Source organism: Protopterus annectens, chromosome 4.part0 (genome assembly GCF_019279795.1).
Source record: "Protopterus annectens isolate FY-2018-M chromosome 4.part0, PAN1.0, whole genome shotgun sequence".
NCBI lineage: Eukaryota > Metazoa > Chordata > Ceratodontiformes > Protopteridae > Protopterus > Protopterus annectens.
The window spans coordinates 1,402,829,688-1,402,850,600 of NC_056733.1; the positions used below are offsets into that span (position 1 = coordinate 1,402,829,688).

Consider the following 20,913-nt stretch of genomic DNA (forward strand, 5'->3'; position numbering starts at 1 on the left):
TGCTCCTTGCAAAGATATGGGCATAATAATGAGAAGTATTGGAAATGTATAATTTTCATAATCCTACAAGACTAAACAAACTGTGATATCTGTACATGTGAACCGAGCACAGACACATTTCTTTTACCATGTTGTAAGGAGTAACACTGTCTTCAAAATGAGGTATTACTTATGCTCCCTTGCGAAGTTATTTACCGAAATATGAAAAAATCATAATTTCCATAACCATAAATCTGAAACGAGCTTTGATATCTGTACATGTGTATAACATACAGGCAAAGTTCTTTTACCATATTAGAACTATGAATACTGTCTTCAAAATGAGATATTACTTAGCACATTCAGGTACTCCCTTGCAAAGTTATTTACCGAAATAAAAAAAAAATCATAATTTCCATAAAGTCCAAAACAAACTTTGATATCTGTACATGTGTACAACATGCAGGCACAGTTCCTTTAACATGTTGGAACTATGAATGCTGTCTTCAAAATGAGGTATTACTTAGCACATTCAGATGCTCCCTTGCATACTGTAATATACATTCATATGAGGTATATAAAATGAAAAAAACTATTTTATTTACACACTTTATCCATGACTGTCAAATAGTATCTGACTTCAACTTCATTATCTGCAGACTTTACCAGGCAAGTAGGAAATGGAAGATTGCCAAGCCTTCACTCTGCATCAGACACACACACTACAAATGCATGTCTGGGCAATTTAGATTTGTCCACCCATCATATATGTTTTAGGGATGTGGGAGGAAGCCATATTACCCACTGAAAACCCAAACAAGTGAAGGACATATAGACTCCACACAGCATACACCAGAAGAGAGAGAGAGAGATCCTTTTGTTGTGTGGCAATAATGTCATTCAGTGCACCACCACAAAACCCTTTTATGTGTAAAGATATTTTAAATAGTTTAGAAATGAAAAGCAAATTAAATTATCTGTAAGTACCATCTTGCAATGCCAATAAGGATACCTATCAGAAGAATGACTGGAAAAAGTTCTACGACAGTAGGGATTTCAGCAGTTACTCATTTTGCTCTCAAGTATACTCTGGGACACTACAAAATGCAGTGGCTTATCCCTTATCTTCATTCAGTCATGGCTTTCTGCCTGTTGCTTTCATCCAGACTGTTTTGTTTTATTGCCTTTTTGGCACAGTACACTAAGTAGTAGGATTGGTCTTCCTTGCCCCTGCTTTGGCCCATATTTTTATTTAGGCTGACCGAAAACCTCTCTCTCATACACAACACACACACACACAGGCACGTCTACATTCATACACACACTCTGCATTCATTCCTTTACCGTTTGATCTCTCTCATACACACAAGCAGGCACTTCTACATTCATGCACACACGCTGCATTCACCTTTACCATTCAGCCTCTCATACACACACGCAGGCACTTCTACATTCATACACACACTCTTCATTCATTGCTTTATCGTTCGCGCTCTCATACACACATGCAGGCACTTCTACATTCATACACACACTCTTCATTCACTCATTTACCGTTTGCTGTCTCATACACACAAGCATTCATTCCTATACATAACCTTCAGTGCTGCAATAAAAGTAAAACCGAGTAAACTCAGAGGAATTTGGCATGTGTTAGCACATGTCCAACACAGCATGAGCAATCATCGGAGCATCAGATATGGGAAGGCCAGCAGAGCTTACCCAGCTCTTATTGCTAAAACAGGCTCCTTTTACTACTGCCAACCTAGTAGGTCCACTTGCCGCAAGTTACAAAACAGGGAGCGGAGAGCCAGACATTCCATGAAATGTTATATAAAAACCAGTGCACTTTAACACTAGCAGGCAAAGACCTGTGCCAAGGCACTAGCAAAATCCAGTGTTAACACTCCCACATATAATAAAGATAAGCACATATTCTACTCCAATAAAGTGTTTTCTTGCACATAATACATTTGCCAATAAAAGTAACCCTTTTGGCCACATTACAACAGTAAGCATTTTCAGTCTTATTTGAATTAAAAGCTACAAAAAGCCACAAAACCAGCGGAACTTCCTGATGACTGCAGCAAAACTGGTGGAATATCTTGAGTAGCGATCCGTGAAACTGGTGCCCAGAATAAATAGAGAGATCCAGCAGCAGGTAAAATCTGCAAATGTCAGTTAAAATAAAGGAAACACCTGCTGCTGGACCCTCCATTTATCTGGGAAAAACAAAAGAAAATTAGGTCAGGGGTGGAGGTGTTATGCATGTGGTGGCTTGGTTTGCAAGAATCCGATTGGCTGCCACGACGTGCTGTATGAAAGGCTTACATTGGCAATTTCTTTTAAAAGTTTAATATGACTAGCATGTAATACACACTGAATTGTAACTATAGCAGTAGAATAACAAGTATGGTTACGATTTTAGAGTGTATAACCATGCAAACAGCTGTTAAATCTATATTAAAGTTCCTCACGCCACTGGAAGGCACTCTGGGGTAACGGATTGAAATTCATATAGTCTCATAGTGCACTTGGATGTAACCACAGAGGTGCCATGAGACTGCAAGCCGGGCTTAATGAGTTAACCGTATCCCTCAAACAGGCTTCGTGCCTCATGAATGGAGAACAGCAGCCATCATCCCTGTGCGCAAAGGTGGGCTAACAATAGACCCATAAGTCTCACTTGTCACATATGTAAAGTGATGGAAAGAATTATCATGAGAATGATCAATAATGACATAGGAAATCACCAAGCATTGGACCCAACCCATTCTGGTTTCGTCATGGGTAGGTATTGCCTTCTCAACCTGGTGGACTCCTTTGAGAAAGTCATCATAGCAATAGATGAGGGCAAAACAGTTCACAATACCTACCTTGATGTAGCCAAGGCATTTGATACAGTAATCCACTCGGCCGTTGTTGACAAACTCAAGAAGTTTGAAGTTTGGTACAAACACGTGTCACCCAGTGGATATTCAGCTGGCTCATAGGACCCAAGAAGTTAGAACTGGGGAGGCCAGTCACTTGCAGAATTCCTCAAAGATTGGTCATAGGACTGCTCCTTTTATGGCATGTACTTCTGTGAAGGCAAAGCCAATGCCACGTGCCTCTGGCTGACCAAATTTGCCGACAGTTGCAAATTAGGAGCAGTCATAAGATCCTCCACTGACACTAATGTTCTCCATGTAGGGCTAACAGACAAATAACTGACTGGTGTCGTCAGAGTCGTGAACTAAAACTAAATGCTAAGAAATGCATACTAGTATCTTTTGGGAAGTTATCCATCCCTGGTAACTATCATATTGACAGCACACCTCTGAGTCAACCCAGTAGTCAGGGACTTGGGGACATGCGTAGACAGTAATCTAGCCTTTGCCATCATGTGTCTATGGTAAGAAATCATTGTGTTGTGCACTAAAAGTGGAGGAGTCTCCACTTGCATCAAAAATAAATATACCTTAAGGCTGGTCAAACAGGACAGTGCACTTGAGCTTCTCCCATATTCAAATCACCATAGGTAAAATCCCATATCACTTCCTTGCAAAGTGTAGATCCTCCTGGGTGACCCAGGAAATCCATGAAACATACTTAAGCTTACTGAAAACCCATCCAAGTTCAATAAGGTCATTGTTCCACTGCATTCAGCATTCATCAGACCTATCCTTGAATACAATGTCTCATTTAGTATGTACCTAACCAGGCACATACAACAACTAGAATGTCCACAGAAGTTCCTCACTAAAAAAATACAGGGCATAAAACATGATCTGAAGTAGTTAACTTCATTTGTCCATCAACCTGTGGGTATCGGATCCATATCGGATCCGAGCCGGCAGCTTCAAACAGCTGAGATCTGAGCTCCAAGCTCCTCCCCTTACCCATAATCCCCTGCCATCCCTCTCTTACCTCAGATCTCATTTGCCGCGGTTGACTCAACAGCTTTGAACGAGTTCCAGGCATAGGAATTAGTCGTTCTGTGCGAAAAAATATTACTTTTCTAACTTTTCTATAGTTTGATATTACTTGTTGTTGTGTGTGTTACCCCTTGTATTAAAACCCTTTAGTTTTAATATTGTTATCTCGTTAATTTTAGTGTAGTTCATTCCTCCCCGTGTATGTGAAGGCGTGTGTGTTGGGCCTTGTGTTGTTTTTAGTTTAACTATGTCTGAGGCCCCAAAAACCTTTTTCTCTAAATGCACCGAGTGTGGCCATAAGCTATCCCTGGCGGATGGCCACACTGTGTGTTATTTGCCTTGGGGTTGACCACCTTTCCTCAGGCTGCACTATTTGTGCAGCCTTCAACCCCAGGGCTCTAAAGGACAGGAGGTCGAAGTTGATTCTGGCGGGACTTTTGCCCCCGGATTCGGCTTCGACCTCCTCTCCCTTGGTGGCACCTGCCGCGGCAGTGCTCCCTTCCACCCCTGCTCCCCTGGCCGGGACCCAACCTCCCACCTTAGGCCAGGAGGAGAGGGATGCTAGGCAGGAGAAGAAGATAGACACCACAAGTGGCGGGCCGAGTCTTCCTCCTGCATCTGCTTCTCCCAGGGCTGCCGGGCCTTCTCCTTCCCGGCTCCATTCACCTTGCTTCTCCCCGGAGCCGGAGGAGGAGACCCGGTCACCTTCGAGGTCATCAAGGCGGCACTCCCGGCCCGCCTCGGTGGCCTCTTCTGGGTCCACACGAAGCTTGTCTGATGCAGATATGGACTGGATGATGCGTAGGTTCCTCCAGGCCCAGCTGCAGATGGGAGTGCTCATGCCTCCCCCCCCCCCCTTTGGGGGGGAGGGCTCAACACCCTTTTTCACCCCGATTGCTCCTTCTCCGACCCACTTCCGGGGTTTGGAGCCTTCGGATCTGGGTTGCATAGAAGTCGGGGGAGGTTCGGTGCCGATAGTGCTTCGTACTTCGGCTCTGACCGCACCCTCGAGTTTGTAGAGTCCCTTTTTGGATCCGAGCTCTAGGAGCCGAGAGCTGAGCTTCAGATCCGGAGGGGTCAGTGTGTCTTTGGCTCCATCTCGGTTGGAGCATACTGGCCCTTCGGATCCGATTGCTTCGGTGCTGGCCCCAATCCACACATCGGATCCGAGGGGGCTGCTCTCGGATCCTAGAGAGAGCAGTTCTCCCTCGGCATTTGATGTAGTGGAGAGGGTACTGTCGAGGGATTCCAGGCCCCAGGCTCCGACTACGGGTCCACCCTGCACTCTCTCTTAGACGGCCCTACCTTCCATCACCTGGCCCCAGGGACAGCCTGCACCTACATCCCAGATGGTTCCCTTAGAGGAACAAGATGTGGTTGGTGAGGCCTCTTCGGACAGCCCCCCTAAAGAGGACCCTCACAAACGTAAGTGCAAGAGGAGGCACTTGGACTCACCTGATTCTTTGACAGAAGACACGTACTTAGAGGAAGGGGAAGGTTCCCCAAGGTCACCCCCCCCCCCGAGGACGTCTCCTTCGGAGACATTATGGAAATGCTTCGAATTAGAGGGGGGTAGTCAGCCCAAAAGCCTTCCTCGGATGAGCCTGTGTTTCTGGAGGCATTTGACGCAGGCCCAGCTACCTCTCTTGGGTGTCCCCTCCCACCGATCCCCTGGTAGATCTGATCACTACCAGGGCATAGAAGGAACCGGACACTGTCGAGCCCATTCCAAAGAGACCGGATAAAATCCTTAGCCCCCCACTGATAGGATGGTATGGAGCAAGGGTGCTCCTGTAGATGCTATGTTGGTGGCGGCTGCCACCAAGAGAGAACTGGCCCAGGTGAGTTCCTCAGTCCATCCTTCCAAGGAGTCTCGGATGATGGACCGCCTGGGGAAGCGGATGTTCGCTTCAGCTACGTTCACGGTAAGGTCGCTGAACTATATGGCACACGTCATACGACTCCAGCGGGATCTCATCAAGGAATACGCCGGGTCACCCCCAGAGTCCATGTCGACTGAGGATAAGAAGGTGTTCTCAGCTCGAATGGCCACTCTCAAGTCCATCTCGAGCACTTCTATGTGGCTCCTCTCCCATGCTATGGAAGGAGCCACTACAGCTAGTGCATCGGGCATTGTTTTAAGATGACATGCTTGGCTCCACCTCTGCTATTTTGCGGAACCCTTCAAGGTGTCCTTCGCAAATGCCCTGTTTGACAGTTCTTCGCTTTTTGGCAAGACTGTCTGCGACACGCTGGTCCAGAGCGAGAAAGACGGGAAGACGTTGTCTGCCGTCAGAGTCTGCTTCTCAGCTCCCCAGAGGTCCTTCTCCAGGAACCAAAGGGGATAGAAGAGGATGTGGTTCCGGAAGTCTCAACAGTCCCGTTTCGCTCTGGACCCCTCGTCCTTCAGAGGCAGAGGAGGACAAGGGTGGACGCCGGCCCAGAGGCAGAGGGGGACCGAAGAATTTCGGATCGAGAACCCTTTTTGGATCCGCCTGCGCAGCAGCCCTGAAGGGTTACCAAACTGTTCCACTCTGGAGGCAGTCGGGGGGGCATTTCTCGAGGCACCTAGCAGTTTGGGAGTCCATTACAACAGATCACTGGGTACTTCAAATCATATCCAGAAGTTACAAAATTCCCTTTCTGAATCCCCCTCCCAGACCCTGGAGCCTCCCCGATGTCCCACCCAATCAAAGGGAGGCAGCAGCCACAGAAATAAAGCAGCTGCTAGAAAAAAAGAGCGATCCAGAGCGTCCCTCTAGACCAGTCCGGATTGGGCTTCTACTCCAGGTTCTTTCTGGTGCCAAAAAAGACGGGGGACTTAAGGCCAATCCTCGACCTGTCCTTACTAAACCTGTCAGTGGCCAAAGAAAAGTTCTGGATGGTCACCATTCAATCCATTCTCCCTCTCTTACAGGAGAACGACTGGATGTGCTCAATAGACCTCAAGGATGCATACTACCACATACTGATGGACAGACGGTCCAGGAGGTTTCTCCACTTCCGGCTAGGAGCCAGTCACTACCAGTTCAGGGCCCTCCCCTTTGGTCTTACCACAGCCCCCAGGGTGTTCACCAAAGTTTTGGCAGTAGTAGCAGCCCACCTGAGACTCCAGGGTATACAGATCTTTCCCTACCTGGACGACTGGCTCCTGACCGCCCACAACAGGCATCTGATATGTTCAGCCAGAAATTACTTCCTCCACCTGGCCTCCCAGCTGGGAATCACAATCAACCTCAACAATATCGTCCCTTCATCCAACCCAGCTCTTAGACTTCATAGGAGCCACATTAGACACAAACCTATTGAGTCTTCTTAACTCCGGACTGGATTCGTACACTGAAGCTCCACGTACTGGCCCTTTTACAATCCTCGGCTCCTCCTGCGGAATTGGTTCTGAGAGCTCTAGGTTCCATGGCGGCCATGATCAATCTGCTGCCTTTAGTGCCCTTGAACATGAGGGTACTACAATGGACCTTGCAGGTTCAATGGTCCATCCTGCTACGCTCGCTGAGTTCACCCATCCCCCTCAGCAGGGCTTGCAGGAATTCCCTGCTCTGGTGGCTCCAATCACCGGACCTCCAGATAGGGCGCCCCTTTTCTATGTCCCCGCCTCTAACCACGGTGACCACGGATGCTTCTCGCCTAGGGTGGGGGGGCACTGTATGGGCAGAACCATCCAAGGCACGTGGACCCATTCAGAGACCTTATTGCATATCAATGTCCTAGAGATGAGAGCGGTGCTTTTGGCGTTGCAAGCACTCCAAGCCCTTCTTCCCTTAGGGACAGTTGCAATTCAGACAGACAACATGTCAGTGGTCTGGTATATTAACAAACAGGGGGGAACCAGATCCTACCCACTTTGTCGAGAGGCCATGAGAGTTTGGGAATGGGTGATCTCCACCAACCGCTTTCTCATAGTGACGCACATTCCGGGTCGGTTGAACATTTTGGCAGACAGGCTGAGTCGAACCATCCTCTCGCCGTACGAGTGGTCTCTGAACCCCAGAATAGTGAAGCAGATCTTCCTCAAGTGGGGTCAACCTTGCTGCGATCTCTTCGCTTCTCCTTTGAATGCAAAGTGCAGTGACTACTTCGCTCTAATTCCCCCACCAGGGGAAATCCCCCAGAGATGCTCTGGTGCATGTTTGGCCATCTGGTCTACTTTATGCTTATCCTCCTCTTCCCCTAATGCTGAAATTCTTGCAGAAAGCCTGTCGGTTGGGGAGCAGAGTGATCCTCATAGCCCTATTCTGGCCTCGTCAAACATGGTTCCCATGCCTATGGTCTCATCTAGTGAATTCTCCATGGATTCTAGATCCCACCCTGGATCTGATCTCTCACCCACTGGGTTTACCAACTCCGAACCTGGACAACCTCAAGCTCACAGCTCGGTTGATCCAGTTCCAGTAATAGTTAGGTATCTCGTCCCCTGTTAAGGCTATTTTAGTGGCCGCTCATAAACCTTCTATGGAAAAGGTTTATAACAGCAAATGGAAACACTTTACTATCTGGGCGGAGCATAGAAAGTTGGATCCCCTTACAGCTCCCATACCAGCGGTGTTAGAATTTTGTTGACCTTATTCAACCAAGGTGCTAGCTCTTCCACGGTCAAAGTCCAGTTAGCTGCGATTTCCCATTATCATGTGGGAAGTGACCTCGGTTCCTTAGCATCTTCCAAATTATGTAAGACTTTCTTAAAAGGCACCTTCCTCTTAAGGCCTCCGGTGAAAGACGCAGTCCCTCCATGAGATTTAACTCTTGTTTTCCAGTCCTTGACCGGCCCTCGATTTGAACCCGCAGCCTCGGTAGATCTGAAATACTTATCTTGGAAGACGGCCTTTCTCATCGCTATCACTTCGGCTAGAAGGGTGTCGGAGCTTGAAGCCCATTGCGCCAAACCACCATACTTGGGCTTCCATAAAGATAGAGTTTCCCTCAGGACCAGTCCCACCTTCCTACCCAAAGTTGCTTCTGAGCCCAATATTAACCAATCTATTAATTTACCAGTTTTCTTTCCAAATTATCAGAACACGGGTGAATACAAATTACATTCTCTGGACGTACATAGGCAATTGAGATTCTACTTGCACAGGACCGCTGAACATAGGCAATCTGAGCAACTCTTTGTATTCTTTGCAAGACCCTCTTTGGGCAAACCAGTATCAAAAGTTACATTGTCCAGATGGATTTCCCAATGTATACTTCATGCATATGAGAGTTCTGGTAGACCACGCTCATTCTACCCGATCGATTTCTACTTCTGCTGCCTTTTGCTCCAGAGTGTCCCTAGACGACATTTGTTCAGCAGCCACTTGGGCTTCATCCCATACTTTCATTAACCATTACAAGTTGGATCTAATTTCCAGAGGGAGAGCATCCTTCGGCTCTGCAGTGCTCCAGAATATCCTTCCATGAGGACCCCCCAAGTTTGGGTAGCTGGGGACTCTGTCCCACAGGTTGATGGACAAATGAAGTTAACTACTTCAGATAAAGAAGTTATATACTCACCATAACGTTCCATCTGAGTAGGTAAACTTCATTTGTCAGCGACCAAACCCCCCTCCATCCCCCTAACCTATAGTACGCCCAAGAAGGATTCCTTGTCCTTTTCTCCGGATAACACCAGATTAGGAGTTGCAGGTGGGCCTTTTGTTGTAATATGCTGTTTTACTATAGCAAACTCGATCTGAGGTCAGAGGGAGATGGCAGGGGATTATGGGTAAGGGGAGGAGCTTGGAGCTCAGATCTTAGCTGTTTGAAGCTGCCGGCTCGGATCCGATATGGATCCGATACCCACAGGTTGCTGACAAATGAAGTTTACCTACTCAGATGGAACGTTATGGTGAGTACATAACTTCTTTTTTTATGCAGATTGCCTAAAAACCATATCTCTGGATTCTGTTTCCCACAGGCTGTTGAGGGGGAATCTGTGCCTGGGATACAAGGCATTGTCAGACGACACAATGATGAGCCTACTTCATATCTGCAAAACAATATTTATACCTTTTCTGTGATATAAATAGGACATGTTGGAGAGAGAAGTATGTATCACAGGGATTACCCCATCTCTAGAACAGGCTACCCATCCATGTGAAGCGGAGTTCTTTCCTAACCCAAATCAAGTGCATGTGGGACTATTAGATGGGGAAGAGGAAATTCCTCCCTAGTTTGGCACCTATATGTCTAATGGTCAAAGGAAGCCTGTAAGTGATTTATGTCACAGGCCTCTGCTTATAAATGTTTTGTTTCCCAAGCCCCTGCTTACATGTACTTTATGGTACCAGAACTTGTCAGAGATTTGAGATGTATGGCTAGGCTTAAAAAGGCCCAGTGGTAATTAACATAGTACTGTACACACCTATGAATCTATGAGCTTGTTAGGGTGCAGTATTTGGCATGGACTGACTGGTATGGATTTCCTTGCAGGAGTCTATAAGAGACTGTGTGTAGGAATAGTGCTTTTAGTCTGTCTTGTTAGCTATGGGTTTTTAGGTCAGTAGCCTTTTAAATCAGAAATTGGGCTCTTTCTAGCTACATAATATGTCTACCTTGGTACATACAGAAAGGGGCATTGTACTCATTTGGCATTATTATAGCAATGTACAGAGGGACAAATAACATCCTTTGACCTCTAGGAGATGCCATTGGAAATTAGTTGCAAGATATGGGTGCAGCGGTTAGCATTGCCGCTTCACAGCAAGAGGTTCTCCGGTTCGATCCTCAGCTGGGGGTGCTTTCTGTGTGGAGTCTGCATGTCCTCCCAGTGGTTGCCTGGGTTTTCTCCAGGTGCTCCGGTTTCCTCCCACATCCCCAAGACGTGCTGTAGGTGGATTGGGCACACTAAATTGGCCCTAGGTGCGAGTGTGTGTGCCTTCTATGGAAGGTTGGGTGCTGGGCTGGCAACTTGACACTGTAAAACTCCACTGCCATTCATGAGCGGACAGGTGTTCCACTGTGGTGACCCCTAACCAGGAAAAAGCCGAAAAAAGAAGAATGACTTTTGTAGCATAGTGATTGAAAGTAAGGGTATTGTTGTCCCCAGTGACAAGATCCTTCACTGCCATATCTTTGTGAAGGTGGGTAATGGCAGTGCTGTAAATTGTAGATAGGTTGTCACCCAAAGGTAACAGCATTACACATTTTTGCATTTCACTGGTTTGTAAAGGTAATGCATGCTGAAGCTCTTCTGTATCAGTCAGAATGGGCAGTAACAACCAGCTGCCAGTGATTGGTGCATTTCTTTAGCCATAAGTCTGAGTTTATGGAGTTGAGGTCAGAAAGGTACGTCTCGAAAAGGAGGAATCCCAGTTCTGAATACTGTACTGCACCACTGGTTACTTAGTTTCTGAAGTGGCACCTACTACCTTAATTGTCAGAGTTCTGTCCTGCAGCCATTTTGTGCTCCTTCATACCACGTAAGGGTTTAGCTTTAGTTCTTTTAGCTTATTTAATGCCAACAGTGGGTGCAGTGTCAAAGGCCTTGATCCAGAAATGCTGTGTGAAATATGTGACTACTGTCCTGTGCTTGTGTAACTTTATCAAAGTTTACTAAGTTGAGTAGACCTGATTTTCCCTAGACAAAAAGCAAGCCATTGTGGATTCAGTTGTCTGAGATTTTTAATATTGTAGTTTGAGTTCAGATATTGATATGTTCCATGGCCTTACAAATTAGGCTAGTTAGGTTGACGATCCTGTAATTTGTAGGGTCTGTAGTAGGACACCTTTGTGCAGAGGCACCACTGCGGTTATTTTTCTAACTTCATGGACATGCAGTGTGGCTAGGCATAAATCAAGCAAGTGTAGGAGGGTGTTCATTCAGAGAATGTCTGGTGCCGATAACTGGGCATCCAGGTAAATTGTATAGCTCTGTGATAGTGGTGTTTTAGTTTGAGAATATATGTAGGACTTGGTACTACAGTGGTCGTAGGGGGTGAGTGAGACTCAGAGATATGTGGTATTTGTGGGCTTCTGCAGTAGAATTAGCAGTAAAACTTCCTGTAAAGTATGTTAGCTGTGTTTGTAGTGTCAGAGTGGATAACGACATTTTGGATCAGTTTTTCACATTACAAGGTGTTATTTCTCATCTGTCTAACTTAAATAAGGATTTGTGATTATGGCTTCTGTACCAGTTTTAGCTTTTGTTCAGCATTGGTCTTTGTGATGGTGATTTGTAGTTCCTTGATTTTTTTTTTTTTTTTTTTTTAATAGGTCCTTAATGTGTATAGATTTATTATTGGACTTCAAAAAGTGTTTTTCTTGTAATAGAACATATTGGTACACTTGGGGGCAATATTGTTGAGGACAAGGTCCAGAATTCCGCTCCCTAATCACCACAAAAGGAGGGGGTGTATCCATATTCATAAAGGATACCCACACCTCCAGGTTGGTGGCAACGCACGAAGCTTCGGAAACCATCCAGGTGCAACTAACCATAGGCAAAACTGCTCTACAAATTGTAGCATGCTACAGGCCACCCTCTCAAACTCAGGAACCCCACACAGCCTTCCTGAAGACACTGGAGGGTATAAATGTATCTCCAAACACCATCATATTGGGTGACTTCAACTACCTGAATATAGACTGGGAACATTACTCAAGCCCTAACTTTCTAGCCCAACGAATCCTAGAGTTCATAAATTCAAATGCCATGGAACAGCTAGTCACTGTTCCCATGAGAGGAGAAAATATACTAGATCTCATTATCACAAACATGGGGACAAAATGCTCCACACCGGAAGTATATCCCTCATTGGTGAGATCTGATCATAAACTAATCTCACTGGAAATCCATATCCCGCCCCCACCCAAAACAAAAAAGACCACAGTGAAGAACTTCTCTAAAGCAAACTTCACACTACTCAAGACTGGTGTGGTATTTTTCAAGGCCCCTGAGCCAGTGGAAACCACAACCAAAGCTGCGGTAGCCCTTACAAATGCCTTCTATGAGCACCTCCAGGACTGCATGGATCAGGCAATCCCAAATAAAACCAAGACTCTTTCCACAAAGGGCAAACGTCCAGTCTGGTGGACCCCAGCCATTAACAAACTTTACAATAAGAGGAGAAAGCTATTACATGATAGAACAAAATCCATAAAAGGGAAGTCACCCCTGATCATTATTAGTAAAAAAAATACAAGCACTCATAAAATCAACTAAGGCCAATTTTGAGAGAAAAATTGCCATGGATTCAAAGGACAATCATAAGGCCTTTTTCAGCTATGTTAGGAACCTGGGTGGAAACTCCCAGATATGCTCAGAATTAGTCCAAAATGATACAAAAATCACTGAACCCACAGACATTGCCAACATACTGGCAGACAGGTTCAGTGCAAACTTCACCCCCCTCTTCCCCCCCTAAAGGAGAGATAACTATCCCAGCAGAGTGTAGCCTCCCAGACATCTCAAATGTGCAGGTGAAAGCTGCTGTCTCTAAAGCTAAAAACACAGCATCAATGGGACCGGATGGTGTCCCCGTCTGTGTGCTACACGAGCTAAATGAGGAATTAAACCCGCACATAAGGCAGCTGTTTAATCTCAGCCTTACCACAGGATACATGCCCAAGGAGTGGCGTACGGCAACTGTGGTCCCACTCCACAAAGGTGGTGCCTCTACGGACCCTGGTAATTACCGCCCCATAAGCTTAACAAGTCTAGTCTGCAAAGCTATGGAGAGGATCATAATGGAGCTCATAAACAAAGATATAGGGGACTTGCAGACATTGGACCCGACCCAGTTTGGCTTCGTCAAGGGCAGATCATGCCTTTTGAACTTGGTCGACTTCTTCAAAACAGTCACCAAGGCCAGTGATGAGGGAAAGGCAGTCCATACAGCCTACCTTGACCTTGCAAAGGCCTTCGACACAATGCCCCACTCGGGTATTGTAGAAAAACTTACCAGCTTAAATGTAAACCCATATGTCACAAGATGGGTTGCAAACTGGCTTAAGGACAGAACCCACAGGGTTAGAGTTGCTGGCGCTATGTCAGACTCCAAGCAGGTCACAAGTGGTGTCCCACAGGGCTCTGTCCTTGGCCCCCTATTGTTCGGCATCTACTTCTCAGAAGTACAGGCCAACATGGGAGGACTTTGGCTGACAAAGTTTGCAGACGACTGCAAACTGGGCGCCATAATGGAAAGTGCATCGGACACGGATATCCTTCAGAAGGGACTCACGGAAACAGATAGCTGGTGCCAGAGCCATGGCCTGAAGTTAAACACCAAAAAATGTATAGTCATACCCTTCGGGAAAAACAAGGTAACCCCAAGCTACCATATAGGTGGCAATCCACTAAGCACAGAAGAGGTTATCAGGGAACTGGGAACCCAGGTTGACAGTGGCCTTTCTTTTGACACTCACGTTGCTAAAGTGGTTAGAAAGACCTTCTACATTGCCCACCTGATCATGAAGGGATTCACATCCAGATCTAGTGAGGTCATTGTTCCCTGTACTCTTCACTTATCAGACCAATGATCGAGTACAATGCCCCATTCGGGATGTATCTCACCCGACATCTGCAGCAATTGGAGAGACCCCAAAAGTTCCTCACCAAAAGGATAAAGGGACTCCAAAATCTGTCATATGCTGCCAGATTGAAGAAACTCCAGCTCTGTTCAGTTGCATACCGTCTGCTCAGAGGTGACATGTGCCTGACATACAAGGCCATGTCCAACCCGGAATTAATGGACATGCTGCACCTCAAAAAATCCAAATCCACCAAAACCACTAGAGCAAGCGACTTAAACCTTAGCACGGATATAAATAGGACGTGCTGGAGGGATAGATTTATCACTCAGAGACTCCCTATGCTGTGGAATAAAATCCCGATCCATGTGAGGCAGAGCACCTCACTGGCTCTGTTCAAGAGAAATCTTGACCTGTGGATGGGAGATCGTAAGTTTATCCCGGGAATCATCTCTGTGTCACTGCTGGACAGAGGCACAACAGACTAATGAGCACAGTATTTTTTCATATAAGGGGTGGCGTAAGCCACAAAAATTTGGGCTAGGCTTATAAATGCCTTAGGGCAGGTAGCCTAGTATAAACCTATGAACCTAATGGCTAGTAAACTATTATCTGAGGAGTTATTGTTTAAAGTTTTTTCATTTTCTCATCGTAGCAATCCTATGAGTGGGCAGAAGATGATACTTGTAGTGGTTGTACTGTTTCATCAATGTATGTATTGGCTAGCTGCACTGCTGAGTAGACTGCATACCCTCTGTCCACTTGTTAGGAATATGCTGATGTGGTATATCATACTAGTTTATAATACTGTCATTATAACACTTAAGAGCTGAAATGGGTGTAGAAAATGGGTGTAACACAGGCTATGCATGTATGCATATAAAGTAAAGTCATGTTTGATATTGTATATTTTCAAAAAAAAAGGTAGTTCAAATTTTAATTTGCATTTATATTTTAGCCTCTGAAGAGCTGACAATTGCTGGAATGACATTCACTACATTTGACCTGGGTGGACATAAACAAGGTATTACTGTATTTTTGCTTTTTGTACTGTTGGTGTACACATCTTAATGAACATTACTATTATTTTTAGTAGCTAGTCAGCTGGAATTCATTTGTCTTCTTCTTTTGTAAACTTTTCAAAGAGAAATAAGATTTTACTTTTCTAAATCATGGTGGTAATTTTTTAATCCATGTTCACTTTCACTAGAAGAACTGTCTAGAACTCCATGTTTGCCATTGTACCATAACATTTCTGCATTCTGCTTTTATTAGATTGATAGAAAAAGAGGATTTCTTTTTTTCTGCCTTTAGAGCTATTTCTTGATTGTATTACAAAGAAAAAAATAGTTATCTCCTTTCCTTATTTTCAGTAACTCATTGCATGTGAATTTACTCTATTCACCGTAAAATTTGTTGGCCCAGTGCCAAGTGCTAGATAAAGCTTACCAAATTCTGGAACATCCTAGTTGGCTGCAGTTGTGTATGTCCCCTGAACATGACAGCAGTGAAAGAGCATAAAACGTGCATCCACACTGAGCAGCGAACAAGTCTTAGAAGGCTATTGGTACTGCTCCCCTTATGAAGTCTGTTATCAGGCAAGAGTCCAAGAAGTAGTTACTTGAAGGTAAAGGATAGGGAGAACTAATTGGAGTTAACTGATATGAAATTTAGTGTTTTGTGGATGACAGTAATTTGTGAAGTTGTATGACTGCTGTAAACTGGTTACGTACATTTTTTTGTAAATGTTGTGCACACATAAGATGTCTTTAATTTTACTGTGTTAATATTATTATTATTTCTGTTTCAACATAGTTATAGGGTTTTAGGTACTCCTGTATGATTTTTATGTTGCTGCAGTCCACAGCGGACATTTGGGAGTAAGACAGAAGACAGTAGTTTTTCACTATGTCATGTTATAAAATTCATATTTCATTTCCAGGCAGTATATTAAAAATATTTAATCTGACTTTTGAGATTTATTTAGTGTTTGCATAAGTTGTTGATTTATTTATTAGACCCATGGCATAGAGGGATGAAGTTCTGACTACAAGACCAGTAGTTGATTAACAACTAGCAGAAGCACTTGTGGGACTGGACAAGGAGGATGAACTTGATCAGCTGTTGATAGCTCACTGATCCTGGGAAGGAGGAGGTGGCTAGGTCTGCAGCATTCACGACACCTACCGCCGAGTGGGTTTTTTGTGGCAGCTGGGTTGACTTGAGCTATAGCATGTAGGGCTTCACCCCACTGAGGAAGAGAGAGACATTGGACCACTCATTCCTTCTGGGAAGAAAGGCCCAGGTATCCCTGGAGTAGACAAGAGTCTTATGGTTCATTTGTTTCTGCTTGGAGAGCCCCATTATCCATTCATTCTCCCATGGCATCAAGTGAAGTTAGTAGAGGGTTTGTCGGATCCCATGAAAATTTGATAAGGGTTAATCAGATAAGCTTTCCTTTTAAGGTTAGGTTTGTGGCAAGTTTGACCTGTACAGTCATAGTTTCTTGGTTATTTTTCAGATTTACAAATGGGTGATGCAATTTATGCATTAACTCAAGTATTATTCTTTCAGTATCTCTTTCTGACAAGATTTAATGCTTTGGATGCTGCACGCAAATGTTTTTGACAGTTTTCTTGGCTGTTCAGTTTTTGAAATGCCTGTTAGTCATGTAAAAACTGTAAGCATTTTCCTGTGTTTAGCAGTACCAAGGAAGCTAGTTTTCTTTTTGTTGGGGTCAACTTGTTTTGAGTATAATACATAACATGTTTTGAATCTAGTCTCTCATGTTGGCAAGTGTTGAATAGCATGTTGTGTTGCACTTCAGTACTTTAATTTTTATTTAAGCCAGGTAGCATTCTTTTTTGAAATGTAGCCAGCATGTTTTTATCTGTTCATAGGTATGTACTAGACTAACAACCACCAGGGTCTTTATAAGCCTAGCTACCCAACCCAGTTGTCTCCCTATGTATCATGGGCGTTTATTTGATGGGGTTTGTTAGGAAGTTTCTAAAGGTTATGGGGGGGTATGTTAGTTTGGACATGGTTACTGTCCCCTTCAGTCTTTCCGAGACTCGGGGGCAGGGAGGACCCTTAGTGAATTTCTGATTTTTCATCCATTGGTCAGGGTTACACTTAAATAGGGTTGGTAATGGATTCTGTTCCAAATGGATGGGGGAGCCTGTTGCAGAACAAGGGAATCTTCTGAGACGCACATTTATATCACCATCATGTCTATTTATTTGGGAGCAAAATTTAAATTTTTGGATCTAGTGGTTTTAGTCACCATTTTGCAGATGTGAAAAAGGTCCATCAGAGCGGGATCCAAGGATGCCCCGTATGCCAGGCATAGTTTGCCTGTCAGTAACCTGTTGGAGGCAGTGTATAGAGACAGGGTTGTAAGGCAATCCATATTGGACAATGTGTTTATACCCTAGTTTCTACTGTTAAGGAACTTTTCGTGGGCATTCCATCTTTTGCACAAATCTGGTCAGGTGTATGCCGAAGAGGGCATTATACTCAACGGATCTGACAAGGACCGAGTAACATGGCACTATGACTTCTTTGGACCTGCATGCCATGTCCTTACTTGTAAGTTGAACGACGTAGAATAATTTTCTCACTGCCTTGGCTACATGTTGGTCAAAGGCCAGATTACTGTGTACATATGTTCCTAGATCCTTAACTGCTGGGTAAACTCTTAAGGTTTTTTTCTTCAGTGGAGTAATTAACCTGGATGGTTGTTTTCCTAAAAGGCATTATAATGCATTTCTTGGCGTTGACTGTTAATCCTTGACTTTGGCACCAGTCATTTGTATGGGTTAGACCTTCTCGTAAGATGTTTGTTGTGGGGAGAATATGATATCTCCCAGTTTGCAGTCATCTGTGAACTTGATCACATAGAGGCCCTTGATATTAGCCTTTCTGCGAACTTGGTCAGCCAGAAGCCCTTGATATTAGCCTTTACCTCTGAGAAGTAAATGTCAAATAGCCCTGAGTTACCCTGCTGGTGATCGGTCTCTTAGTGAATGTGCAGTTGATAGTCTGAGTGGAAGATACTGAAGCCTTGCACTGCCATAGTACTTTCTGCTGACTGAAACCATATCTCAGTAAAAATACAGATGTTTGTATTCTCCAAAATGAGGAGAACTTGTACAGTGTGGAGTTTCTTGTTTAGGCTTCTAGTATTGAACAATAGCACTTTTAGGATTTTTGGGGGTTTATTTGCTTTCGGTAGGTTTTTCAGTTTAGCATTATATAAAAAAGGTTGTAAGGGTTAGATAACGTTTTGGCCAGTATTCAGAAACCTAGGGGAGACAGGTGTGCTAACCATCTTTTTGTTTAGCCATGTCCTCCCATGCTGATAAATATTGAATCCTCCTGTAAAGATACCAGAAATTGTTATTGAAGTCAATCATCTTTTGTTCGTACTGTGAAATCATACTTGGTAAAGGTAGAATGCTGCACAATGCAAAACGCATCTGCCTGAGACACAGATTTGGAGAGAAATAAATAAATCTCTCTCTTCATATAGAATCAGACTGATATCTCTAGTCTAGTGACTTTATCTTCTCCTTGTTCATTATGGTGGGTGGAGCATCTGTGTGTCATACAGTGGAGTCCCCTATGACATAGAGTCAGGGGTAACGTGTTTGCTTGTCTTATGAGTTTATCTCTTGAGGCTCCACTGGGTGTAGACATATGTGTGGGGTTTGTTGCTTTCGGCGAGTGCTTTAGAGATTGCTGAAGCTAGGCATTGCTGTTTGTAGGCTTAGGAGGTCCTTGAGGTTTGGGAAGATTGATTTTTAGTTCCTCATCGTAAATTGGTGTCTGTGTGTGGTGGATGTAGTGAGTGTGTTCTTGACAACCTTGTTTGTTTACACAAGATTACCATAACTGAAACTTTATGTACATCTCTTGCACACTGTGTTTGTTTCTTTAAGGATTAAATGGTTGTCTTTGAACAGAGACATTTGGAAATTGCATATTCTTGTTCTACCTGTACTTGAGAAGGCTACTGTAAGTTGTGGACTGGGTTTTACAGAGGTCTCCTTGGGTGGTCTCTGGGGTTTGGCAGTAGGGTATGTTACATTATGCTTGGATTTGATAGGGGTGTTATTTAATGTGCAAACTATCTGCTCTAAGCTTGTCTCCGCACAGTGGTTTTCTTATATTGTTTCTTTTCGTGTGTCTGAGTTTTCATGTTTCTCTTCCAGCTATCTTCTTCCAGCAAAGTGTTGAACCGTGGCTAAGGAAAGTACAGTTGTGTGAAATTGTACCATAACAGTAGGTGTCCTCTTCACTGTTGCAGTATCTAAAACAGTAAGGATATGTGACCATGTGACCATCCATCCATCTTAAAAAATAACATTGTAAAAAGTCAGATGGTTCATATTGTCAGGATGACATCTGATAGAGATGAATTCCTGATAGAAATGGACTTTGTCAATCAGTTATTTAAGGAAAGAGGGTATCCTGATATGGTCATTGGCCCCATAAAAGAGAGTATTATTCAGGGTTGGGGCAACATATATAAGCCACTATTGAATAGTGAAAGTATGCATAGTCAAAGGGGAGAGAGCATTAGAGTTGGTGAAGAACAATGCTTTGATTCTAATCCATATTTGATATTGACATATCACAATAATATTGGATGAGTAAAAAGATGTATAAACACTGTTTGGAACATATTTGAGAATACCATGCAAGGTTGAAAGTTTTTCTAAACCCCTGAGAATGAGTTTTAGGAGGAACAAGAACCTCAAAGAAATTTATGAACAGAAGAGGATAGAGACAACTATGGGAACTAGTACTAGAATAGGTACATTTAAATGTGGGAGATGCACACAAGGCACACATATAGCTGGTAAAAAAGAATTATTTATTCCTGGTATTAAATATTTGCAGAAGACCAAGAAATATGCTAGTTGCTGTACTAAGGGGGTAGTTTATCTTGCCTATTGTGTCGTATGCTGGACATACTACATAGGCAAGACAGGACGATGCCTTAGGCAACGTATATATGAACATATGAGGGACGTAAATAAGAAGAATGAGCATAATGCATTATATAGACATCAATTAGTATGCCATCAAGCGATTAAGTTTTGGGTGCTGGAAGAAGTAATACCCAATGAGAGGGGAGGTGATTGGGAAACAAAATTAGAGTTTTGTGAGTTGATTTGGCAATTTAGGCTGGAATCCACCATCCTGGCCTTAATGACCATTTATCCATTACCCCAGTTCTCAAATTGAAAGAAGCAGACCCAAAAAGGGTAGAGATAATCAATTGAGTTAATATTTTATTTAATATGTGTAAGTATGTTATATATATATATTTTTAAATGCATATATATTTATGTATTATTAATACGTTTTAATTATTCTTAACATAGGGTTTATTGTTGTAGTTTATGTACATTTATATGTAGTATTTAGTTGCATATACTAAATTATAGGTAACGAGCTTTAAAAATTGATAACTGGTTAATTAGCTTGTTATATTAACCAATGAGCTGTGTTTTTCAAGATGGAGAGGTATATTTAAATG

General features: G+C 43.8%; 1 protein-coding gene across 2 annotated transcripts in view; it reads left to right on the forward strand.

Moving 5' to 3' along the window:
* Nucleotides 1-20,913, forward strand: part of SAR1B (secretion associated Ras related GTPase 1B) — a 654,985-nt gene that overhangs the window by 399,934 nt on the left and 234,138 nt on the right. For both annotated transcript variants that reach the window (XM_044069235.1, XM_044069236.1), the window contains exon 4: nt 15,322-15,387. In XM_044069235.1, the coding sequence (XP_043925170.1) occupies nt 15,322-15,387 (66 nt within the window). The remainder of the gene's footprint in view (nt 1-15,321; nt 15,388-20,913) is intronic.